Here is a 25,663-nt window from a genome sequence, read left to right as displayed (position 1 = left end):
CCAGCACTTTGCTTACTGCCTGCAGCCAATACTTGCCAGTAAACCATTGAGAACCAGTGGAGTTTGTTGCGGTGCATATTTGTTTCATTCAGTTCATTGTTAAAGTTGTCATAATGGCTTGTTCTTACTTTTCCGTGTCGTTTTCTGTGTTTTCCCCAAGTTGGTTTATCCCTAAGTTCTACCCGCCCCTGAAACTACCTTGTTTGACATTCCCCACCCCTTGTTCCCAAACCTTCCCTGTCATTCTGAGAATACCCTGGGCCAATCCCTTGTTGCTCTGCCCCCCTGGAAATCCCCTAATACTCGATGCCCCATTGGCCCCATTGGCCCCATTGGCCCATGTCACCCTTTCTCCCTCCCCCCCGGCTTCCCTCATTGGTTTGTACTTTGTTAGACCCTGCCATTCACTCGTCCCCTAAGAATTCCTTATTGGTTGATCGTTTGTACCCACCCCCCCAGTGGGTACAAATCCCGGGCACAGCAGTGCTTGGGGCTCTATTGCTCCTGCTCCCTTCAGGCCTAATAAGCCTTTTGTTGGAACCTCAGCAGCTGAGAGCCTTCCCTTTTCTCCTTTGCCTGACCTCTGATGCTATTATACCGTTTGAGCAAGTGGCACATAAGGTTCTGCCTGCAGTAAACCCACACTGAGGCAGTTCCCCGCACCTTTTGTGGTGCCAGTGTTTCTCTTGAGCTAGCCCGGACTCCAGTAGCCGTGTCAGAGTTGTCTGCCAGAGCACATTCTCAGCCCAAGTCATCCCCAGCCTGCCAGCTGGGCTTGGCACTATGGACCCACATAAGAGCCCCCGCCCATCTCAAAGACAATGCAAAGGTCCCAGGGCAGGTCATGTTTACCTTGGTGTCCTTTTTGTTGGGTTTGCTGGCTGGCTTCCTCTTCTTTATTGCTGGAGGGTTCTTGCCTTTGGAACTCTTCTTCTTCATGTTGTTTTTTCCCCCAGAGGCTTGTTTATTCTTGGTCTGAGCAGTAAGCAGAGGCTTTTTACCTGCACAAGGGACAGATGGTTCAGGAGGGCTTTGAGAAACAATTAGGCACCTTTCCCCACAATGGGCATAACCCTGGGCCCTTGAAGGAATGTGGCACTTTTTCCCCAGTCTGTTGGGCACTGGCAGCACTGTTTCCCAGAAGCAGCTCCTTCCCTCCTTATCCTAACAGCATGATAAAATATGCCATCCCATATTTGATTTTAAAGCCAGCACTATGTCCCTCCTAACAACTGTGCGTGCAAGTGACACTGCTTGCATAGCAGTTGCCCTGCAGATGAAACCCAAAGACTGGTCCTCCATGACTGTTTTTCCATACACGGCACCCATCCTGCATTCTCATGTGGAGACCTGCAGCCCTACCCTACTTGTATCATCTGTCTCCACTGAAATGAAATCCTCCTTGTGGGAAAACCCCAGCTGGAAGCCAGACTTTTCTTCCTTCCACCAGCCCCCAACCCAGCCAGGTTCAAAACCAAGCGATGCAAAACTTCCCCCTGTACCAAGCCAGGTCTGCCTCACCCTGCAGAGCTCAGGGTACACACTTCCCAGTCAGTTTCATTAAAGTCTTTAGTTTCACATGGAGAACAGCCCAGCATTCATGAGCTGTGTTCCCTGACAATGGGCATAGGTAAATCTCTGGAGAAAAGAGCTCATCTGTAGCATGTCTCATTGGAAATTCCTCTGGGAGGTTGCCCTTCCCTTCCTCTCCTTTGCAAGGTTAAACCCACAGTCAGTCCTCTTGTGCTTAATGAGCCACTTCAGAAGGCTTTTTCCTTGTTAGAGTGGGCAGCAGTTCTGCCTGCTGCCCATGGAGAGCAAGCTTGATTCAGCTTTGAGGGAATATAAAATATTTGGGAAAGAGACAGAAGTGCTTCACCACCCGCAGAAAAATGAACATGTGCCAAGAACGGCAGCAAAGGGGAAAGGGGGCTATGAAAGAACCCCTGACTGAGCCCTTATAAATGGTTTCTTTCTTTCTTTATTTTTTTTTTTTTTTTTTTTTATTTTTTTTATTTAAGACGAGCTACAGATGCATTTCACTCACATTCCCGGACAGTCATGGTGGGTTTTTCAAGCACTGGCTCTGGGTCCAGCATTTCTCCTTACCAGCATCATCTTGGTTTTCGCCTCTCAGCTCCATGGCAGCCTTGGTGCAAAGCTCCTGGGCGCGGCGCCCTGCTTGGCTCTGATCATTGGCAATGGCCTCTTTCACCATGGTGTCAATGGACAAGTGAGCAGTGCCATAATAGTGACACAGGGCCGCCACTATCTCTGTCTTTCCTGAGAGAGAGGAGGACTGCTTGGTGACACTTGCATACGAGGAATTACAGGGACAGGCCTTGGAAGAACCTCAAACAAGATGTCGAAGTAAAAAGGACAGTGGGAAAGCAAGTGTCCCTCTGGGGAGGCCATGAGGGAGGCAGCTGGAGTGTGGGTACAAGCTCTGAATTCTAGAGCCAAGAGGATCATCTCCACCTCCTGTTCAGCTGAGGACTTTGCCTTAAGCACCATGGTCCACCAGGATGTGTTCCTCCTGCCTGCCCCTCTCCCTGCAGCCCAGGGCTGCAGCTCACATACCTGCCCGGGGTGGCCCATGGACAATAACAACAATCCCTCTGTCCTGCTGTGCTTCACAACTCTCTGAAGATGGGTCGATGCCCAGGTGGCGCATGACAGCCTGAGAGATAGGGCTCCCAGTCACTTCCACCATGGGCTCAGGAGAGGGTGTGACAGCCCCATGATATGCTGCAGTGCAAAACCAGGGGGAAAAGTCAGCCTCCCGCCCTCCTTTGATCCTCATCATCCTCCCCATCTCCTCAGATCCCACGAAAGGAGACTTGGTGAAAGCAACATGAGCTTGTTCTTTTGTTGCTCGGAAGGTGCAAATATAAAAGAGCCAGGGATATTAGACCTTGTCCTACTGGCTGAAGAACTCATCCAATCCTAGTCTTTGTGGCTAAGGGACACAAGGGAATATCCTGATTTTATCCCCAGTCTATAGCAGCAGAGAGGAGCTTCCTTGGGTGACATTCAGGGTAGAGAGAGGATGCCCCAGCCCTTCACCCAAGAGTTCCTCCACCAAGCTGGGGAACAGGCAGCTGCTAAAAGCATGGGCTTTCCCTGGAGAACAAGGTGACAGACAGTTCAGGGTGTATGGGCTGGACTCCCTGCTGTGGCCACAATCAAGACAGACATGGCCAAACCCTCACTGTTTTTCTGACCTGGTGCTGCCTTGTCTATGGCCTCGGCCTCAGCCTCAGCCTCTGCCATGGCCTTGAGCTCTGCCTGTTTAGCCTTCAGCCTCTTCTGTGCTTCACAGTCCTCCAGTGCCTCTGGGGGCAGCATCCCACCCACGGTGCATGGAGGCATTAGAAAGTTCTTTTGGTACTCAGACCCCGCTGCCATCCACAGGATCTGTGCAGGTAGGGAAGAGAAACCATACGCAACATTCATTTTCTTGCCTCTCTTCACACACACTCAACAAACCCATTTTCTGTCTCCTCCCATCCTCCCAACAACACAAACTAGTTAAGTCCTCCCACAGCACATCAGCAGACTTGGCTTTACTCTGGGGATTGCCTCCATCTCCCTGGCACAAGCCTGGGAATGCTGGAGTGCTGTGAAGCTTGGGCAGCATATACATGGGGACCACACCTGCCTTCTCACCTTCTCTTCCTCAAAGTACTGCTCATCAAAATCCAGTGAGTAAAACTCAACAGGGAAGCTGCATGGGTTCTTCACCACCACTGTGGCGTCCACCCCATCGCTGTCCACCAGCACCCATCCCATCTTGAGTGCTGGGGGGCTAAACTCCAACCGTGGCTCTAGACCCTGTCCTGAGAGGTGCAGCTTTAAGTGATTGCTGCTTCCACAAACGTTAAGCTTCAGCTCATTCTTGTAAGACCTCTGAAAAGAGAAAAGTGCAGAAAACTCATCCATGGAGTCCCGGGTGACAGGACCCCAAATACAACGCTTGCCCCAAGGTCAGGGTGTTACCAGTCCCTCCAAGGTGAATGGAAACCAGGTATTTACTTATGCTAGATACTACAGCCTCTGTGTCCTGGGTCTGAGTAACTGGGATGAATCCTGGTGTGCATTCTAACTGCGTGTTTGGGTATCAGATGGAAGTACAATGGACTGTCAGGCGTTTTCACCTAGTCATGCAGCAGTGCAGTGCTCATGAGAAGGGCCCTCGGGGTTACAGTGTCCAGACACAGTCCTGGCACTGCCAAGTCAGGCAAACACCAGCTCCAGGAGAGAAGCAAATGAGCTCTCACTGGCTAGAAATAAGGGTCATCTTCTCTGCTTAGTGTTTGGCTCTGGTCATAGCCAGACACAAGATGGTTACATCTCTCGAGCAATTAAAGACCCCTGGGACTGTTAGCAGGCACAGAAGCACTTGTGTCCATACTGGTACACACTGCCAGTTTCCAAGAGCCAGCAGCCACAGGAAAACTGCTCTTGGGAATACTCCATCCTTTAAGTTGAATCCCCAGCTGCATAGGAATGAGCAGGCAGGCCAGAGCCCTGGCTACTGCTGGCAGCACACCAGTACAGGTGATTGTCCTGCCGTGCCCAGGAAGGTGTCTGGTGACTGTTTTGTCTGTCAGTTCTGCAGCAGGACGAGCCTAGACTGGCCATTCCAGGACTGTCCTCTGCAAGTGTGGAGCTGCAAAGACAGCCAGGCAAGAGGGAAGCACAAGGGGAGTTGGGCACATCCCCCTCCTTGTGCCAGGAGGCAGCCACAGAGCCCTGATGCTCTCTCTCTGTGCAAGCTCCCTGTGGGCATTTCGAAGCACATCTCGCAGGAGTACTCTTGGGGTGAACTGAGCCATGCTGAGAACGGAGCTTGCAGAAAGCTCCCTGTGAAGGCACAGCTCATACCTCTGCACCAGGCCCTCATTTCCAGATAGCCCTGACAGGCCTCCTGGGCTGACACCTGCCAATCTCACCTCCTGCTTGGGTGTAAACTGGATTTGTAAGTTCTGCCACCTTCCTGGATTGAGGGTTCCTTTGGAGGGCGTCACTTCAAAGGGACAGGGCTCATCCTCCAGCACCTGCTGCTTCTGACACATGGCTGGTGTAATGCGTTTGCGTTGATTGTCCTGGGCACAGAAACCAATTGTGTGAGGTCTCCTCAGTGTGTGAGGACAGAGCCTCAGTTCTTGTAGTGCTCTGAGACACTGATGATACTGTGCTCAGAGTACCCACAGCCAAACCAAGTGTGGCCCCCATAGCCTGGAGCTGCAGCAAAAACCTGTGAACTGGGCAGGCAGATAGGGAACTACTGTCCTGAGAGAAGGAATGGGTGAAGATGGCAGAGAAGCAAAGCATCAGATAATGGAACAGGTCCAGGCAAAACAGTCTTGATCTAGACCCTCAGAAGCATCCTCAGACACACTGTAGATCCAAGTGGTCAGGCAGCCACAAGAGCAGAAAAGGCAAGAGACACAAAGAAAACCCAACCAAGAAGTTACATGTTCGACGTCGCCTGTGCTTTACCTTCCTGACAGGCTTGATGGCAGTAATGAACCACTTGCAGGGTACATGGAACCAGTTGTAGAGCTGGACTGTCTCAATCTGGCACTGCCCAACGAGGGTATCAGAGAACTGCAGTGTGTTCTTGGAGAGGTTGAGCCACCCTTCCAACACAGTGGCATGGAGGTGGATGTTATACGTGGGGCCTTTTGCCACCTGGAGAAGGACAGAGAAGTCAACGGAGGGTGCAGGTGACATCTGCTGCTGCACCCAGCCTGCTGCGTGCCCCAAGAGCTCTGGTACCTCTATGGGCAGCAGCACATCCACGTCACCCCGTTGCCGGTGGGTGCTTTCAAAGCACACCTCAAACATTATGGTGTGTCTGTGAGGCAGACCCTGCATCTGGTCCAGATTCACTCTGAAACCTTGAACAGATGAAAACAAAGCAGCTGAGATACACAAGAAACACAAAATGTGTCATAAGCACGTTAAGGTCTTACAGGTGTCCTGACTGAAAGGTCAGGGAAAAACCCCATGCCATGGTGTGACCTGGACAAAAAAGAGTGCACCTGAACACCCCTCAGACACAGTGAGCCCTTGTGTGATGGAAGCACAGTCCTGCCTCAAGGCCTCTTTTGGAAGCCTCTTTTGATCCACCAGAGGATGACACAGGCTGTTTCCTCAATAAAGGCTGAATACAAGTGCTGTGACAGTGTGGACTCCAACCAAAGCACTTCCAAAACACAGCAGAGTCTGCTGGTTTGCAAAACAAGCCCACTGAGTGCCCAGAGAGACTTGATGCTTGTGAGAGCCAAGGGCAGAAGATGCTGAGAGGTGATCAGGGTGATGAGCCCTTCTGGCCTCTGCACTGAAGCATTAGGGCAGTCACAGACAGCCCAGGTCCCCTGAGCATGGCTGGCCAGGGGAATTCTGCCTCTAAAGCTCCCAGCAGGGGCACTGAGAAGAAAAAGTTCAAAAACCTCACCAAGTTCAGTGGCTTAAGCTAATCTGTCTGAGACACCTCCTTCAAGCCCACAGGAAGTGTCTCCAGCACTGCTTACCTGTGTCCTGCAGGGCAGATACATCGACCTGGAAGGACACTGGGATCTGCCCAGGGTTGGTGATCACCAGGGTGCGTCTCTTAGTGTAACCCTTACGTACAGTGCCCATGTCCAGCACATATTTGGGCAGCTCAACTCTGCAAGGAGGAATAAGGACAGTCCTTAAACCACAGCCTGGCTGCATGTCCAAGTGGATGGGGGATACAAATAAAGTGGCTAGTTCTTTATTCTCTGCTGTAAAAACTCAGCTCAAGCCCATGAAATCCATGGCCTGATCACCTGGCAATGACTTTGGGAAGTCAGGAGTACAGGTCCTAGGTTTTATCAGCTACTAATGGTACGTGAAAATGAAATTAGTTTTAAATGGACACCTGCCACAGCTGCTCTGCCATGAAAAGCCAGTATAGGTGAGTACACTGGGCCTTCACTGATCTCAGTGAAACTGCTTAGCCTGTGTATAGCCTGAGCCTGAAATTGCTTTGGGGCCTAGCAATGAGTTTGGCCTGCACAGGAAATCTTCATTGTTCTGCAACCAGATTACATGATCTGCTCTGCAGAGCATCTTCTTCCTGAATTGAAGCATCCTGTACTTGTGCTGCATCATGGTGGTGTAAATGGACAGACCAAGTTACCTAGATAAGCTCTGCCTGCCCACCAAGATTCAAGCCATCTGATTTTGGGTTCTAAAAGGGTTTGCTGACATGTGCAGTTCCTTTCTCTTTTTGTTTTTGTTTAGTGTGCTCTGTTACTTGGAACCAAGACATCAGCTGGGAGTTGTCTCTTTCAGAGCTAGTCAGCAGGGACAGAATTTGTGCTGTCTGGAAGGCCTTGAAGGTCTGCACTGGGTCCCCTCAGCTCAAGGGACAGAACCCCACACCTGTGGGGAGCTGAGCAGTCCAAAGCTCAGCGCGGTGCTGGGGAAAAGAGGACACTCCGCTGCTCACATGGAGAGTGTCACAGCCACCAGGACCACATCCTGTCTCAAGTCCAGGCTATTCCCAGCTCTGCAGACACAAGGAGATCTCAGGACAAGGGGACATTGCTGGGTGTTCCCCACGAGGCACCTGGAGATGGGGATGGGAGTCCCTACTCACTTGACAAGACTCTGGCGCAGCTTTTTGTCAGGGAACCTGCTGTATGGGGGATGGGATGGGAGCTTTTCCTGCAGCTCCAGAGCAGCCTCCTCTATCAGCATCATCACCGTCTCTATCTGCAGCTCAGTGTTTGGCTGAGGAAAGGGAGGACAGTGCCTGGTTAGCAAAGGTCTTTCCCAACGTTGGCATCTGAGAAAGGATCCCACCCTGCTCCTGTGGACAGGGGGTGAGAGGTCCTCCTTCAAACCCTGCTCTTGTGGACAGGGGGTGAGGGGTCCTCCTGTCTGGCTGCTCAGTGTCGGTGACACCTCCTGCTCTCTTAGCCAGGACCTCATCTCCACAGCAGTTAACTCCAGCATCTTCACCTGCCCAGCCCCTGTTAGCAAAGTTTGCCTCATCTGGCCAGGCAGACAAACCAGGAACCTTCCAGAGCTCCAGAGACTTGCCTGCCCCCAGCCAGTACCAAGGCAGCTTGGACAAAAGCCGTCTTGAAAGGGAACTGAGACCAAGCTCATCTTGGAGGTGAGCACCACCAGCACAGTCCCAGGGCACAGTCAAGCAGCTGCTGTTCAGGCCTGCAGATCTAGCAGGGCTTGGGTTGGGACCAACAAACTCCCCAGCAATGACCTGCATCTCCTTCAAAGCACCATCAACTCCATCCCTTGAGCATGGCCTTCAGGATCTCTCCCTGGGGTAGCCAGGAATCTGGTGCAACCCCAGAAGAGAGCATGAGCAGAGTGGAAGCCCTAGGGGCAATGCTGTGGTGACACATGCTTGTAAGTGGGCAGGGAGGTCCCAGGTGCCATCAGGGCTCTGGTGGGCTGTAAGGGGCTCGGGTGCCATGGAGAGGGTGGCATGTGCCAAACGGGGCTGCAGCTGCTCTTACTACAGTGCCAAAGCCAGGTGCGTGGGGCTTCAGGTTCTGAGTCTTCAGGGTCTGAGTCTTTGGAGTCTGAAACTTCAAGGCCTTAGTCTTCAGACTCTGAGTCTTCTGAACAACTGATTTATTCCTCTGACTGTATTGTTGCAGGGGTTTTATGAGCTTCTCATATTTTTCATTTCCTGAAGGAAGAAAACGTCCACAAAGTGAAGTGTGAGCAATGTGCCAATCCCATTTAAGCTGGGAAGTCCCCACCTCTCAACACTGGTTTCTTCCAGAAAGAAATCCCTCCAGCCATCTATGGAAGGTGGATGCTGCTGTTCCTCTCTGAATCCTCATTGTATTTGCTCCCACCCATCAAGTTTGTCCATCCCCACAGAGGAGCATCTCATTGCCTGCAATGTCACGCAAATCCAACCCTGTCAGAAGCCCTGCCATCCTCTCTTACAGCTTTCCCAAGCCTTTCAGTCTAGCCATCATCCTTCAGGACCCTGCCAGATGTGCTGGCAAGCTCTGCAGGATGGCTTCTGGGACAAAGCCCACGCGGGATCCTCTGCTCAAGACTCATGAAGCAGTCAGAGGGCTTGAGTTGGTCTTGGAGTCCTGTAACCCTCAGGCTTGGTGGAGCTGTGCATGAGCTACCCTATGTGCATATGGTAGGAAACAAAACCAGAAGGACCCTTCCTAGGGGCAGACAGGCAGTGCCCACCTTTGATGTTCCAGGGCAGGTTCACACTGATCACAGGAAAGAATGCTTCTCCTTTCAGGCAGATATTTTCCGGGTCCAGGACACCCACTTTAAGCTGGAAAGTCCTGCTGAAGGCTCCTGGTACTCCTGGCATGTAAGAGAATTTCAGCACTTGCTTCTCACCAGGTGCAACGGAACCCTGCAGGGATGGGAGAGGAGGGAGGGAATGCATCAGAGTGTTTGATGGGGGGATGTCTCAGGGTGCAGACAGGCTGAGAAGACAGGTCCTCATCTGGAAGAAACCATCAGACCACATCACCTTCGTGATAAACGTATTACAGTCTTGGCTTTGGCGATTGTTAAAATAAATACTATGTGTTTCATAATGTTGACTTTTGTAAAAGAAGTTTCGCTAAAGTTTAGAGTTCTTTCAATGTGAATGTTATCTTGCATTGCAATACCAATGTTGGGGAAGAGTTGATGCAACATTAACATTTAACCAGTGGAGGAATGGAAACCTGTTGAATGTGCTGAAGAGTGACAAATGACCAGGACTAGGACAACTGCACGTGCTCCAAAAAGGTGGGACGGAGGAGGAACTATGTTAAAATATTTCAATACATATAACCATTTGTAAATACGTATGAGGCTGATGCAATACCCCGGGTATATAAGGGGTCTTGATGTGTGGTGTGGTGTGCCTCTGGCTGCAGCTACGCACCCAAGCCAAGCACCCAGTGCTGTTACTTTTGGTTTAATGACTTTGTCCCCTGTTGTCTCTTACTTAATTTTCTTTAAATTTTAACTGAGGAGTGGGCTTCACTTCTCACACCTTCTACATCCCTTGTGCCCCGAAGATCGAGCCTCCAGTCCTGGGGTGCAGTGTGTTTTCCCAAGGGCTCATAAGGCTGCAGCCTCAGCACAGCCTGATATGAGCACAGCTCTGCTGCCAATGGGGTTTGTCCTTCGCCAGCAAGAGCCCGCCTCAACAAAAAAAAAAGGCTCTTTTGCTGCTGCTGTGGAAGAGAAATCCCTGCGCTCAGCAGGGCCAGCAGCTCCTCTCATCCCTTGTAGGAGACAGGCATGAAGAAATGGGAACGCCATCGGCTTCCTCCTCCCGCTGCAAGGAGGGACAAAGGCAGGAGTGCTGCTTCGGCTGGGAGACATCCAGGCAGGACTGAGAAGCTTGGACAGTGGTGGGATGCTGCTAATTTTTCTCCTTGCTCTTCCAGCCCTGCTGCTCCCTAGCTCCCTCACTGCCCCACAAAGCCGCTGCACAGCAGCAAAGCTGCAGGAGGCAGGGAGCAGCAAGCCTAGGAAGGGATATGGAAGTGCTGCTTAGCACTGGCAGCAGGGAGGCAGGGCCAAGGGCTATGTCCTGTGTGATCGCACAGCCTGGCTAAGGTGATCCTCAGCAATGCTCCAGTGCCAGCACAGCCTGAGATCTCAGCTGTCAGAGTCCCAGAGTGACTGTGAGGAAGCAGTTAAATTTTAATTTATGCCTCAATATGTAAAGAATAAAACCCCAAAGCCACAAACTCTTAAGGTGTCAGTTTACCTTTGAATATCAAGTGTTAATAAGCTCTTAATTAAAGTGCTAGTTTGCTGTTGAATGTTCAATGTGAAAAATCTAACACTTACCTTTAAAGTCTTTGTTTGCTATTGAATGTTAATGTTTAAATTCTAAAACTTACCTTTTGTTGTCATTGTTAAGTGTTAATATCCCTTGATAAGTTAAGAGGTGTTCTGCTGATCCTGTGTTTGTCTTCCTTCCCATCACCCACCCCATACCTGTACCCCCTTCTGTCGGGTATCACTTCCGCTGCTCCCAAGAGATTGTGTGCCCAAGCCTATATGCAAATTAGAGACATCCAGCATCTTATAGACCAAAAGACCCCCAAAGACAATGAGGAAGCGTAAAACTAAAGACTGAAAATAACAATCCTGAGCCGGCAAAACAATAAAGAACATCAAATCATCAGCCAGAGCTGGTTTCCATCTCGTCACATAACCTTAATAGCATCTGGCCAGAATAACAGCCCTAGACCACAAGCCAACAGGTGTATTCCTAGGGACTCTCCTGAGGATGGAAGCCCCAGCTCCGCCAAGAGACAAAGCTGTGCATTCTCGCCCTCAGCGTTGTCCAGAAGGAGCAGCAGCAGTGGTGTGCGTGACCCCTTGGGCTCCCCACCCAGAGCTGACCTTTAATAAAGGCCTTTAAAAAGGAGCTGGTCTCCTGGCCTTTTCAAACACAATATATGTTAAAAATCCACTTTCTGATACGGGGTGAAAAATTACTATGGGGGCTGTACATGTGCCGGGACCCTTAACACCCCCCACGTGGAAAGGAAGTTGCGAAGAGAAAATGCATGCAGGCTCCACCTCTGGGGGGCTGCGAGCAGACTCCAAAGCCCAGGAGAATTTTGCCTGTCTGACCAATAGTCTTCCTAAAAGGGCTGAATTACGGGAGGAATCTTCCCATATGAAAGCAGTCAACGCTGCCAGTTTTTCCCTGCCGTTTTTGGCTTTTTGTTGGGCTGGGAACAGCTGGAGGGTCCGGCTCCCGGCAGAGCCACTCCCCGCTCGCCGCGGCACCCTGGTGCTCGGCTGTTTGCCCGCGGGCCAGCCGCGCCTGCTGCCGGCTGCGGGTGGTGGCCAGCACTGCGGCAGGCGTGCCCGCTCGGGGCGGCTGGCCGCACACAGCTCCATCTGCCGAGCGGCACACGGACAGAGCGCCCCAGGGTTACAGCAGCACCGCTCTGTGCCTGCCAACTGTTACTTTGCGTTTCTCACTTTCTCTCTCCGCTGTTTTATCCCCTTCTGGTTGGGACAACACCCTTTCTTCATCAAGAAACAGTTTTCTGATGTAATACTTGCTTTGTTCTCACTATGTTTTCATCTGAGAAATCTAGCAAGTAGAATTGTTCTCTATTCCCCTTACAGCAGCACAAGACAATAACTGTGAAGGGCAACCAGCCTGCTACTGGCACTGTACCACTTCAGCTCTGGAGAGGCAGAAGCAGGCAAGGAGAAACGCCCCTCCAGGCTGGGGTGAGAAGTGCCTCCCTCCCAGAGGCCTTTGCAGGCACATGTTAATATCTTGAGTTCTATTGGTTTGTACAGTTGTTCCACCCCTGTTCACCTTGGATGTACCCTTTCTGGAACGTTCTTCCTTTCCTTGATGCCCCTTGGCTATAGTTTGCCCTATTGCTCCAGCCCTGTTACCCTATTGGTTCCCCTGGTTGGCTGCCCCTCCTCTGCACTGCTTTTCCCTGTCCCTGTTGGACCTTGATCCTCAGACTGGCCTCTTTTGTCCCATATTTAACCCTGTGCCCTCAACCCAGTTTTGTCTTTGTCCCTGGATTCCCTTCAAGACCCAATAAACCTTCCCTCGGATTTCCATAGAAAGACCTGCCCTTTGCCTGTTTTGTCAGCAACTTTTTGTTTTTTGTAAGTGTGCTCCGGGCTCCAAAAGCACAGCTCGTTCTCAGAGGAACCCAGTGAAGTGCATCACTTCAGGAGACCAACAGACTTGTGCCTCCTCCCACTGGTGTGTGCCCTGTGACAGCAGAGCCACCCACCAGCCAAGGCCATGAGGGAGTCTGTCAGGAGAGCACTTGCTTCTCTGCACCCAGCAGAAACAGCAGAAATTACTTACAGCCCCCTCTCTCTAATGGCTGGGTTTGGGATTTTCCTCTCTGATTTTTTTCCCCCTTCCCCCTCTTCTTTTTCCCTTTAACACTCTCCTGGGCCACCAGACACAGGGCAGGGGTCAGTCACTTGTGGTACTTACAGTGGGGGGGATGACCAGAAACACGCCAGGCAGATGTTGCTCTGCAGTGCTAGGATTTAGCACCCAGTTGAATTCAGTGTTGCCAGTGTTCGCCAGGGTGACTGTGCTGTGACAAATTTCATTAAATATCTGGAGAGAAGGCATAGGAGTGGGAAGTTACAGACCCAGGCCTGCTGCTGGGAATCTCCTTCCTCTCTCCTGGGGCTGACAGCGGACACATAATGGGAGCAGGGACCACGGAGGAGATAAAGGCACTTGGGAACCGAAGGAACCCCCAGGCACAGGGCACCTGCAGGACCAGGAAGCTCTGGTAGCACACAGAGGTGTGGTAAACAACCATGTGAGGGCCAGTAATAAAGGAACCAGGGGACCCAGGCCCTCTGCACTGTGAGGGTTCACCAACAGCCAGGAGAAACAGAAACAGCACTGAGGCATCCCAGAAGAAAAGGCACCTGCATTCAAGTATTGGCAAGCAACATACATGCAACAAGGGAGTCACACAGGGCAAAACAGACAGGGCCAGCAGCTGGAAATATCTGTGGGCTTTCAACTGAAAAACAGTGAATGTGGGAGTTATTCTGGGACAGTCTCTCCAACTAGAGCAACTGGAAGCCCAACTTGTTCCCTTGATTATTGTGTGGATTAAGCAAGACCTTTAGACAAGAGCATGTCCTTGGGAGATCAGGCTTTAGGAGTGGATCAGCAAAGGGATGTCTCAAGACATGCCCCTCCGAGCATCCCCCCTGGGGCCCTGCCTGCCCCAGGAAGCAGTGTCAGGTACCCTGAAAAAGAGGCATTCCCAGCCTTTTGGAGAGGGTTAGAGATGGCCATTTCAAACCAGCTTGGATGCCAGATGTGTTCCTCAAAGGTTGCAATTCCAAGCCCCAGAGCCAACAAAGGGGCTGGGAAGGGGGAGGAGCCCTGGACTGAGGTGGGCAGGAACCCATCGGCCGTGGTTCAAAGGCAAGGAGCTGTGCCAGGGCACACGTGTGGTACCTGAAAGCCGCAGTTGATCTCCTGGAGGCTCAGGGCGTAGCTGATGCATGAGGCCTCCCCAGTCAGCTCCACCTCGTAGGTGGGGCCTCCCTCCACGTGGCACAGCGCCGTGACACTGGCGATGGTGTTGAAGTGGCCAAAGAACTTGAAGGAAACCTTCTGTCTCTCTCCTGGCTGCAGCACACCTGACTGCGGCAGGACACTGAAAACCTGGAGGACAGGAACGATTGAGATGTTCAGTGTGGAAATGGATGCAGAAGAGCACCTTGGAGCAAACTGCAGCTGTAGCTGGAGGTGCCTATTCCTCAAGCACAGCCAGAATCATCCTGATCTCATCCTGTGTCCATGCCACTGACCAGTGGAGAGACCACAGGGAAGATCTTTTCCCATACTCACAGATCAATGCATTAATTGTACATTCAAGTGAACTGGGATATCTCCTGGCAGTAGAAATTCCCTCTGATGCACAACTTGCCTTTAAAAAGCATTTCTTACTGCTTTTAGAAAAGGAGGAGACTCAGAGTGAGAGCTCTTGGAGCTCGGGGATCTCAGTGAAGGACTCCAGCTCAGCTCCTCTGACTCCTGAGGCTTTTCCCCTCACTCTCTGATTTATATGCTGCATTCACAAGGTGCTACAGCAAAAGGTCCTGCAAAAATGTCCTATGGACCACCTGATGAGCTCCAGGGGGAACAATGCCCTCCATAGGTGCTGCACAGTGTCCTTGGGCAGCCCTATGACATGTCCTGCACGGCCTCTCCAACAACCAGTTGCTTCAGCAGCGCTTTGTGATGGGTCTAGAGGGATGTGAGGCCCCTCTGTGGGCAATGCTGAGGGCTGCCAATGGGACTGGGAGCTACAGCTCTGCTTGCCACACTGAAAATGTGGAAGTGAGACAGATTCCCTCCTACATTCTCCACTTTGAGGGGAGCGTGCAGTACGTCCGTGGATAACCTGAATCCCCCCCCCAAGCCTAGTGGGATGTAATACTTTTCACAAGTATATGGCAGCACCTGAAAAACAAGCCATTTTCTATGCTAGGAGGAAGAGACAGCCACTTTGCAAAGTCTCAGTTTATAAGACAGCTTCAGGGCCACCACTGCAATACCAGCTCTCGGGTAAAAGCAGAGACCTGGAAACAGGTGGTCTGGCTGGGTTGGGAAGAGGGTACATGGAGATCAGCACTCATCACAGCTTGCTCTGGGAAGGAAGCTGGAGGTCTTACCATCATAATGCAGATAAAAGCCTCATCTTACCTTTGTGAAGAAAACATGGCCACAAAGTCCCACACTCCGCACAGGTCTGTAGGATCTCAGCAGGCTTCTCCAAAGAAAACTCCTATTTCTCCCTCCCACACACCCCATGTCCAGCCACTGGCCCTGCTGCCCAGCGCACTCTCGGGGCACAGGACAGTAGGGCAGCAAAAAGGGAGGACAGCAGGAGCATGACTTGGTGGTGGTAAGCTGGGGAGGCAACACAAGCAGTAGGTGTACAAGAAAATCTACCTCTGCTCCTGAAGACTGGGCAGGATCCCACGATTCTCTGAGGGCTGTGCCTGAGTCCTCCCCATTTCTAATCTTGAAGCGTCTCCTTTGAGGTGCCGAGTAATCCAAGCAGGTTCTCTTCTCCTTTGGTGGTTGGGGTTTGAACTTAGGTGGGTAATGCTCATGCCTGGAAAATAATGTAACTATGAACAGGGACCTGCCATGGGAGGAAGGGACACCTGCACGAATAGCTCCTGGTCAGGATGCGGCTGCTGGGTGGGTGCTGGTGCGTTGAACTGAGAAAGGCTTTGATCCAGCCCTTCTCAATCCAGGCTGGAACAGCTCTGTTCTAAAGACAGCCCAGGGATGATACTGGTAGCAGTGGTGCAGGCAGCTGCAACTGCTTGCATTGAGGAACTCCAGAGGATGGGGATTAACACCTTGTGGGGATGCAAAAAGCACAGTGGGAGAGGAAAAGACAGAGAAGGCAAGCCAAGAAGGTGAGATCTGAGGCACCAAGGGGCACACCTGGCCAGTGATGAGCCAGCACAGCCCCCCCAGTGCCCAACGCTAGAAACTCTGCAGCTCTACCAGGTATTTATCAGGGATGTTTCTCTGACACTCTTGGGGGGGTTGGATGATATTTTCCAACACTCCCAGGTGACTCAGGTCACATTCCCCATTTTAAATTGAAGCAGGTGCTCAGGGTAACTCTGCTTGTGTTTCTAATGCCACGTCAGAGACACAGTTGAGCCATGCCTGCCTGTCACCCTGCTGAGCTGCAAGTGCTCCCCACACAGTCAAACACAACCTGGATGTTCCATTCCCAGACCGGCATTCAGTGCCTATAATGACCTGCTCCCCAAAGAAGCCTTGTCTTTAGCTTTGTAGCTTGTTATCTAAAGCTGGGTTTTATTTCTGGATGAGGGGCTCTCTCATCATGACCCCAAGAGATCCCTCATCATTTTTTCTACTGTCTTTAGTTTAAATAAATGGTTTGAGGCAACTTCCCAGGACGATGGTGCCCGGACAATGATATTTTTCACTCTAAAGTGGAAACTCTCTGGGAGGAAGGGATAGGAGATGATATGATGAATAAGTCCTGCTGTTAAGCAGTACAGTCCCCATAAGGGACATGTTGCAGTGGTGAAAAGTCAAAATTAGTAACAAGTGTCACAAAAAAAGGGAGTGAAGAATTAAAGGTGTCCACTGAAAGCGGAGCCCTGTGAAAGAAATCGACCTGGCACTAAAGGAGTTGTCTCAGAAAAGAAGGAAAGGGAAGGTAACAAGATGTTCAGCATCAGCCCAGGCTCTAAGTAGCTCTTTCTCTGGTGTTGGGACTTTCTGGGCATCCTCCAGCACAATGCAAGGGAGGAAGATAAGGAGCAGAGAGGAGCTCCTGCAAAGAGAACCCATCCCAAAGCAGAGGGGTCAAAAGGGCCTCCCAGAAGCACTGTGGGAGCTGGGACTAGGGGCCCTTCATCAAGGTGGACATTGCCTCAGGCCACGGAGGTCTGAGAAAGCAGCTTTCAGCCCAGCTTTAGCTTTCCTTCCCAAGGGAAACCATTAGGGGTTTGCCCTGGGAAGCACAAAATAGGTGGAAAACAAATTCCCTGAGCATCCAGATTGACCACGGCTGGTAAGTGCTACTTGCACAAGGAAAAATCAGAAGCAGTCTGTCAGATCCTAGGCAAACAGCTTTGTTCTTTGCAAGGTAGAAAGGGGACGCCAGGAAGAAGAGCTTCAAGGAGAGAGCAAAGGTGCACATACCTCAGCCTGTTCACCTGGCCGTCTGAATGGAATGACCAGTGATACTGGACAGGCAGTGGGCTGCAGTTGGTTATCTCCAGAGAACGCACTTCTTCAGTGCCAGCCAGGATGCAGCCAAACTCCAGGATGCTGCGCTGGATTTGGAGATTGGGGAAGTGGACTTCTCCTTGAAGGGTGATACACTCCACATAAGGATGGCCATTGACCATGTTTATCTTCAGAACCTTCTCTTCCTTCCAGCTATGAAAATCCAGTTTATAAGATGGGTCAAATGCAATGTAGAGATGACAGGTCTGTCCTACATCCACTGTCACAGGCTGCAAGGAGATGAACAGTAATTAATCACCCGTGTGATGACGTCCCAAGGTCTCACAGCTGAAACAGTAAATGCTTGAAGTGTGATTCCCAGCATGGGCTTCTTGGTTCATCATGCATTTCTTTACAGCAAGGGTGTGACTGCAGCCACAGCAGTCTAGTCCAGGATTCCCTCAAGCCCATGTTTCTGTGCTCAGCAGCAAGACAAGGGGGTGGCTGCTGGAGAGCTGGGATGCTTTCCAGGAGACACCTTTACTGCATGGCTGGCCCAGACCTAGTTGCCTGCTCCTTCTCCTTGTGCCTTAAAGCCAGGATGGACCTTCTCAATTCAGATAAGATTTTGATTCCTTCAGCAGCTCTGCTGATGCAGCTCAGGCCAATCCACTGCTGACACTACAGAATAAACTTCTTGACTCAAGGCTCTCCCAACAGAAAGGCACCACCACATCCCTCCTCTTCAGACCCCACTGGAGGAGTCCAGGGCTGCTCACCTGGCCATCCGGGAGGGGCTGCTGGTCCGCATCGCAGAGCAGAAACGGCTGCTCCAAGTCCAGCATAAGGTCGAGTGGCAGCAAGCAGGTGTTCTTTAAAGCCAAAGGCTTGTACTGCAGAGTCAGGACATCATCACTGGGTTTCTATGGAAACGGGAGACAAGGAAAAAGAAGCCTCAGCTAGCCACAGACCTCCTTCTGCTTCTGCTGCATCTCACAATTTTCAGCCCCAGAAGTGCATACATCCCTATTTACCCTTTCTATTTGTTTCTACCCTTCCAGGACATTTGTCTTTAAAGCAGATGCTTTTCATGTTTAGAACCACAGCATTCCCTGGGGGACAGGGAAACACTCCCACACATGGATGAGGGAATAGCCCCCTGAGAGGAGGCAATTGCTTAAACAAGATCTAAATCACAAAAGTCAATCCAGACCATTTGTCTCCAGTTTTGTCTCTCTGTTGGGCAGAACAGCAGTAGATGGTCATCACTCACATACAGACATTTCTTACAACCTTAATGGCTCTAGCAGCCTCATCAAAGCAGTTCATCTGCAACATGTGTCCTGCAGCCCCTGCTACAGGGACACAGTGTCTGGTCTCAAAGCTATGAGCAGCCTAGGCTCCTCCTTCCTCTCTATCCATTGTGATGGGCTTCCTGCACGGTTTGCAGAAACCAGAGGGTTTGGGAAACTAGTTCTGCATGTACTGATATCAGGCAGGTGCTGTGCCATGGCATGCAATGAATCAGTTTGTGTGTGTGGCATCAAGCAGAAGCCAGGCAGAATCAGGGAGAGCTGAAAAGCTTCTAGTTACACCTGAACTGCCTGTTCCAGGGATTCTGTACTTCAGTGGAAGCCTGGGAATCAGACGAGAGGCCTGAAACTACAGACACCAAAGAAAGAAACATCTTCTCTTTTTCAGACAACTGGTAGGAGAGGAAAAGATAATACTGGAGTTGGGATCCAGAGACTAAAGGACACCTGCTCTGCCTCAGTGTTATCATCACTGCAGCTGCAGGATGTCTGGGGGTCCTTTGAAGCAGGTGAGGCTCAGGGAAATGCACAGAGCTATACCATATAGCTATATCATAAAGCATCCATGCCAACAGCAGAGAAGGCAAAGAGACACAGGAGATGATGGGTTTTTCCCTGTCAGCCTGAGGAATTCACAGGAATCTCCATTTTTCCCAGCTTCCCGACAGCATCGGTGTACAGACATCCCTGTGCCTTGGAGGATCCTGAAAAACCTCCCTTTACAGTGAGCAGAGACTGGCATTTCTCTGGAAGTGCCCACGATCCCCCCCTGGCAGTGCAGCTGTAACTGCAGCTTTACACTGGGGAAGTTAAATACCACTCTCATCTCCAAAATCATCTTCACTCACTTCACAAAGTGCCTCAGGAAGGGTAAAGAGGAGCTTTAACACAAGCACACAGCCCCCTTAGCCATGCTGTTAAATGTCAGGATGCAGTCTAGAAACTTACCTTCTCCACCCAGAAAGAGAATTGTCTGGCTGATATTTCGATGGAGGGATCAATAAACTTGCAGGTAATGGTTGTTTCTATTATCTTCTCTGTCCTGCTGGCTGTCCCAGTGACAGCTTCACACATCACATAATCCTGCACCTCCTGCATGCAAGGGTCTCTTGTCACTGCTGGGTGGTGGCAGAGCATCCAGACAATGCCCTGCCCTGGCTCAGCACCCACCACCCACCACAGGCCCTATTGTTGCCTTAGAGTTATGGCCACTGTGCCTTTTTCTTCCTGTGAGGCAGCTTCTTTATTCTCCACTCAATTGTCCCTAACAGTGCACCCAAAAACCACAAAAGGCACCTGGGAGATAATCCCTCCCTTTACACGGCTTATGTTTTACTCTAATCTTACCCCAGATAAAGCGCTTGGCACTTTTTAAATTCACTTTCTTTTTGGGCTCCTAGGCTAAATGATCTCTCTGCCCTTCTTTGCTGACTAAGCAGGCAACACTGTTTGCCTCAAAAGAGCAACATTTCCATCCGCCCCTACTTTGGGATCAGCCCTGGGTTTTTGTAGCTGTGGAATCACAAGAAAGCCTTAGCTGGTCTGACGGTGGCCAGCAAGGAAAGCAACTGGTGCTGCCACAGGAACGTGTGGCCTTAAACCAGTTTCTTGAAGGCCCCTGCTCATCTCCCCAGGCGAGTGTCAAGGAATGTGGAACAAGCCCAGGGGAGGGCATCTGATGGCTCCCCAGGCTCAGCCCTTGGTGGGGACCTCACCTGCTCGATGGGGGAGAAGCCTCGCAGCACCATGTCCACAGACTCGCCCGGCTGCAGCTCCATCGACAGTGGCTCCAGCCCAAACACGGGGCTGGTGCCTTTGGGGCTCTGGCAATCATCTTCGGCCAGGGGGCTGCTGAGGGCTGGGATGCTCTGGCCCTTCTTCTTAGGGGGGCTGTGACATTCCACACTCCAGAAGAGCCGATGGAAATGGTGGCCCCTGTTTGTTACTTTGAACTGACAAATACAGGGAACGAGCCTAGAATAGAGGCCAGGATGGAAAACAGTATGGGAGTAGCTATTTCCTTGGTCAACAGAGTGCTCCCAGTGAGCAGTCTGAGGTGTTAATAGCTTGGAGACTGTCTGCATTTCCAACTCTTAATGTGGATCAGAAACAGTGTCTGATAAGGTGCCCTTCAGGCCCTGGTTTTTCCTCCAAAATGCTTGTTCTGGGGTGATTCATACTGTGACTGTATCTTGTATTAATCTAGGCCCCAAACCGTTACTGAATCTTTGAGATCCTGCACTTGGGGTCCTTTTGTGTGGGGGGGTACCATTGCAGGCATTTTTAAAAGCCAGCTCAGAGACACTTTCTGAATGATCCCAGCAAGCTGGTAAAAATCATCTGCCTGCTCCAGGACCGGAAACCAGGGCAGCAGGGACTCTCCTCCAGGTTCATAGCACCTTTGGGTTGCACTGGTAGCCATTTGTAGAAACTTTTGCACTGGTATCCATTTTGCAATTAGAAGCTGTTTTAAAGTGAACTTTGCAAACTCTGCTGGCAGCGAAAAACCAAGCGAGGTCCTGGGCAGAGCAGGGCAGCAGCAGAGCCCACGAACAGCACGAGGAAGCGGCAGCAGCGGTGCTGTGGACCCCACACAAACCAGCAAGTTTCCATCTGCCTCTGGAACTGCTCTGAGGGCTCCTGCCCTCCGGCTGGGCGTTATCACCCTCCTGTCTCTTTGTTCCCAGGGCCCCTGCTTGCCTGAGAGGCACCATTTTGGAAGGGAAGGCTGTGATGCCATCTTCCCTTGGTCCCTCAGCCACACGGAGGGACCGCCTCATCCGGGCACCATTTCAGAACCTTTTGTTCTGGGGAGCCTGTGAGAGCATTACTTGGTCAAGTCAGGACAATGTATGAGAACTAAAGACAATTCACTGGCCATTTAGCAACTGGTTTCCCTTTCAGTGGCTTTTGAGGGTATCTAACAACATTCAACTGGCCATCCCATGTTTCTAAAGGAGTCTCTGCCTTTGGGGAAGGTGTCAGGGCTTTGTAAATTGAAGAAGATCTTTTCTGAAGAACTACAGCAAAACTGCTCCTTGTTGAGACAGGAGGAGAGGTGGCAGTGGAGAGATCTCCTACCTGAACTGGTGTCCCAAGCTGAGCTCTGGGACGAATGGTTTGTCCATGACAATTGTGGTGCCGGTGCCCACAGCCAGCACCATGAAGGTGGTCCAAAGGCTGTTCCCAGTGAAAAGCTGAATAGTGTCAGCAAAAATCCCAGTGTCATCCAAGGTTGCTGTGATGGTCACAGGAACCTCACCCGTAGCGGGGATCACTCCTTCTCTGGGTTCAATGACATAGCAGTGGGCTTTGCAGGCCTGTAAGAAAAGCATATTACGCATTTAGGATGGAAATGACACACCCTGGTGTTCTGGGGGATATAAGAAAAGGAAAGAATAAAGAGGGGAGGATAAAAAATCATAAAGGCTTAATTTCCCTAAATTTAAGCTATAGTACCAGGAAACAGCAGAGCTTATACAACCTGTATTTCCCCCTCCTTTAACAGACTCTCCTAATTATCCCAGTTTTCCCGACCGACGGGACACTCCTCCACAGGAGAGTGTTCCTTCCCCAGTCTTTCTCTGCACTATGTGCCAAGGAAAGCTGCTTTGTCTCTTGTGGCTTCTTACAAAGGCTCGAGGCCAGAGGAAGCCAGGACTGTTCAAATCCCACTCCAGAAACCACAGAGCTGGGGGATACTGCTGAGAGCCTGAAGAATAACTCTGTAAAACCAGTTCAGCAAAACCCCAACACCAAACTGTTCTTTCCCAAAGGGCCATCAGTGCTTCTCAACATCCCCTGAAGGACTGAAGCCCTCACTTCCCACTGATCATCAGCTGTAGAGAGGCGCCCCAGTGCCCTCTGCTTTGGAAAAGTCACCTCTGAATGGTTACAGCAGGGCAGAAAAGCAGGAAGCAAAAAGGAAACTGGATAACATGCGCCGTGTGGACATGGCCCACTCTTCCCACCACTCTTCTCTTCATCTGCTTTCTCATGGACTTCATGGATTGGGCAAGAGAGTGGGAAGCTGCCCCAGGCAGGGAGGAAAGGCCTTGCAGCAGCACAGCTGCACGGACACAGCTCTGCAGGTCCGGCCCTGGTACGAGCTTGTGAAACCCATCCTTGACACGCCAGGCCCACCCAGCCAAGGTGCATTGCTCCCTGCACAGGCTGAAAGCAGAATTTCATTGTGGAGCTAGAGAAAGCTGTCCTGGAAAAATCCCTCACTTTAAGGTTATCCCCAAACAGCTGGAAAAGCAGCAAGAGGAAAGTTCACGGCCCTCCTCCTTGGCGCAGGAGGCTGAGCCTTGACTCTCCCACACAGCCTGATGCTTTATCCACAGACTCAAACAAGTCCGTAGTATCAGGTTTTAACCAGCTCCACAAGTTCAACACACCCAACGTGAAGAAGAACAAATCTCAACCCCCTCACAGATCACCCCCTCCATCAGTCATCCCCCCAGTCCCAGCCCCAGCCTACAAGCCCTCCACTGGCTGCACCAGCCCTGCTCCCCCTGCCTGGGGAGTAGCCCCAGCTCCTTCTGCCCAATGCAACCTCCACATATTGAGGAGCTGCCTTTCTCTGCAGCTGGTCCCCAAAGATGCTCTTCAGCGGCACATGTTGCGGTGTGTTTTTTCTTTAATGGTTTGCCCCTGTTCCCCCCTCTATTGCTGGTCTAGTCCAAGTTGTACCCTCCTACCCAGTTGTCAATCTTCCCTAAGACCTCCCCTTTGTTACAGAATGTTCTCTGTCCCTCCTCCTCCTGAATTGTCAATCCCACATTGTACCTGCCCCTTGCTGTGGAATGTTCTTTGCCCTTCCCCCTGCCAAGCTGTCAATCCCTCCTTGTGCCAAGCCCCTGCTTTGGAAATCCCCTTGGGCAATCCCCTAAGCTTTGAAGCCCCATGGGTTTGTTTGAATTGCTCCCTCTCCCTGTGTTTCCTCATTGGTTAAAGCATTGTAAACCCTGCCTTGTGCTCCTCCCCAATCTTCCCCCTATTGCTTGAGGATTGTACCCTCCCCTAGAACCTCCCCTGTATAAAAGTTCCTGCACACTCAGTGTCTGTGTCTATTGTGCCTGGGCCTTACTTGGAATGGGCTGCCTTGGATTCCACAGGGAAGATCCCTGTCTTCTCTTTGCCTCTGTCCTCCACGCTTCCACGTATCTGCGTGCTGTAGAGAGCAAGCCCTGCCATCCTGCTACCCAGCCCAGCGTTGGTCGGGGAGCAGCCACTCTGGGCATGGGGTCGGGAGCTGGCTGAGCAGCTCTGGCACCGTGTCAGGCACAGAGACCATAGGATGTGGGGGTGCACAACCCCCAGACATGTCTTTGTGTGGACAGCCCAACTGGCTCGACCCACAGGAGCTGTGAAAATTGTCTCCCTGCAAGCAGTCTGAGGACAGACCTTGTAGCCTGCCCTCCTCTATTAACAGCAGTTTGGCACAAAGCAAATGGATAGATGGAACCCCTAGGGAAATGTAGGGAAACCATTACGGCGATCCATGCGCTCCGGGGAGCAAAGGACCACAGGTTTCTCTTGATCTCAGAGCTCCAAAACTGTGACACACCCAGCTAAATGCCTTCCGTAAAATTAAGGGAGAACTTGTCAACACAACCCAGACTAATTTGTGCTCCAGCATCTCTGCCCCTGATTTCACTGAGGGGTGCCCCAGCTAAAACCTCCAGAACCAGGTTTCTCTTGCCTCGCTCAGATGGAATATTGGAGTATCTTGCCTCCTCTCACACAGGGCAATCTAGCTTGCATCTACAAACCAAGTAATGGCTGCTACTGACCAGTCAATTTCCCTGGAAAACAGCCCCACAGATACTTACTATCTCTGCCCTGAAGTCTGTAGGGACAAGACGTTTGTTGAAGAGGGTAAAAGTTTGTGAATTAGGCTGTAGTGCTGGGATCATGCCAAATTCTATCAGCCTTGGACTCGGGTAGATGTCTGCCAGCTGTCCAGTGCTCTGTAATTCTTGTCTCTGTTCCAGGAAGCAAGCAAGAAAGATTTTTTGAAAAACCAAAACAAACCTCAACAGGGAAACCTAGAAAAGCTTAAGCAGCTCAACACTGCCTAAGTTACTTTCTTTAGGGACAGCTACCACTCTCCTGCTGAAATGCTGGCCTTTTGGAAAAGAAAACAAAGTTACACATTCACCTCCAAATTCAAAAGGATCAAGGTAAAGACAAACTTTCTAAGTACAAATTATTGGCCCCAAGGGTAAAGCTTTGGAAGAAATGTCAGGTTAAGACCAGGCAGACAGTTGAACAACTAGTTATTGTGGTGGGGAGAGACTCAGCTTAAAAGATAAGCAGCCTGAGAGTTGAAACAACTGTTTTGTCCAACTTCAGGTTCACTGGCACAGCCTGCACTGCCAGTCCTTCCTGGTGACTGATTTCTGTGCAGTGCCACAGTGGCCCAGGTTCAGATGATTGGTGCCATCCAGGGAATTTGGCATCCTCATTTGCATAGGTTTTAATGGAAGTTGAAATCCTTGCAACAACTCTTCAAATGTCACATTTCCTTTCTTTCAGAGAAAGCTCAAGGTTCCCAGAAGTCTTCTGACATCTTCCTTTGTGCTCAGAGAGATGACAAGACATTTTATAACAGATGTTTCCAAAGTTACTAGCATTTGAAAGGTTAATTAACTAGAATTATCCTCGATTCCAGCTTAGATGAGCCACTTTCTGTGTCAGACACTGAGATTACCACCTATAAGGCATGAGCTGTTTATGCCACCAATCCCTCCTGTCCTCCAAAGCAGCCTGTGCCTGGTTTCCCCAGAACAATCCCCATACCCTTTGCAGCCTGCCAGGACGAGTTGCACAAAGGCACACATCTCCCCTTGCACTCACCCGTGGGTTTCTCTCATCCCCAAACACGCTGATAAGAACACTGGTGCGATGCTTGCCCAATGTTTGGACTTCGATTGTAACTGGAATCTCTGCAATGCTGTGAGGCTGGACAATCCCACAGGGTTTGGGGCTGGAGTAGAACACAGGAGTGTCCTCCTTGCGTTTCTAGAAGGGACAGAATCAAATGCAATTTAGGAGGGACCTCTCAAGAAAT

At 50.9% G+C, this 25,663-nt stretch overlaps 1 protein-coding gene across 1 annotated transcript in view; it reads right to left on the bottom strand.

Annotated features, from left to right (window-relative positions):
- The window catches only part of LOC134048152 (hydrocephalus-inducing protein homolog), a 74,814-nt gene that overhangs the window by 20,463 nt on the left and 28,688 nt on the right, over window positions 1-25,663 (bottom strand). The window contains exons 17-40 of the mRNA XM_062499751.1: window positions 25,450-25,614; window positions 24,423-24,575; window positions 21,667-21,905; window positions 20,301-20,559; window positions 20,039-20,097; window positions 19,534-19,627; window positions 18,052-18,195; window positions 17,246-17,562; window positions 15,497-15,692; window positions 15,351-15,454; window positions 13,994-14,291; window positions 12,998-13,126; window positions 9,226-9,403; window positions 8,523-8,698; window positions 7,637-7,770; window positions 6,543-6,679; window positions 5,785-5,906; window positions 5,506-5,697; window positions 4,956-5,108; window positions 3,670-3,909; window positions 3,225-3,417; window positions 2,581-2,748; window positions 2,110-2,352; window positions 853-1,001 (exon numbers count right to left, since the gene is read on the bottom strand). Of these exons, the coding sequence (XP_062355735.1) occupies window positions 853-1,001; window positions 2,110-2,352; window positions 2,581-2,748; window positions 3,225-3,417; window positions 3,670-3,909; window positions 4,956-5,108; window positions 5,506-5,697; window positions 5,785-5,906; window positions 6,543-6,679; window positions 7,637-7,770; window positions 8,523-8,698; window positions 9,226-9,403; window positions 12,998-13,126; window positions 13,994-14,291; window positions 15,351-15,454; window positions 15,497-15,692; window positions 17,246-17,562; window positions 18,052-18,195; window positions 19,534-19,627; window positions 20,039-20,097; window positions 20,301-20,559; window positions 21,667-21,905; window positions 24,423-24,575; window positions 25,450-25,614 (4,242 nt within the window). The remainder of the gene's footprint in view (window positions 1-852; window positions 1,002-2,109; window positions 2,353-2,580; window positions 2,749-3,224; window positions 3,418-3,669; window positions 3,910-4,955; window positions 5,109-5,505; window positions 5,698-5,784; window positions 5,907-6,542; window positions 6,680-7,636; window positions 7,771-8,522; window positions 8,699-9,225; window positions 9,404-12,997; window positions 13,127-13,993; window positions 14,292-15,350; window positions 15,455-15,496; window positions 15,693-17,245; window positions 17,563-18,051; window positions 18,196-19,533; window positions 19,628-20,038; window positions 20,098-20,300; window positions 20,560-21,666; window positions 21,906-24,422; window positions 24,576-25,449; window positions 25,615-25,663) is intronic.

Source organism: Cinclus cinclus, chromosome 11, assembly GCF_963662255.1.
Source record: "Cinclus cinclus chromosome 11, bCinCin1.1, whole genome shotgun sequence".
In the NCBI taxonomy this organism is placed as follows: Eukaryota; Metazoa; Chordata; class Aves; order Passeriformes; family Cinclidae; genus Cinclus; species Cinclus cinclus.
Note: the sequence above shows the minus strand (reverse complement) of the source record. Positions and strands in the feature narration are given on the sequence as shown.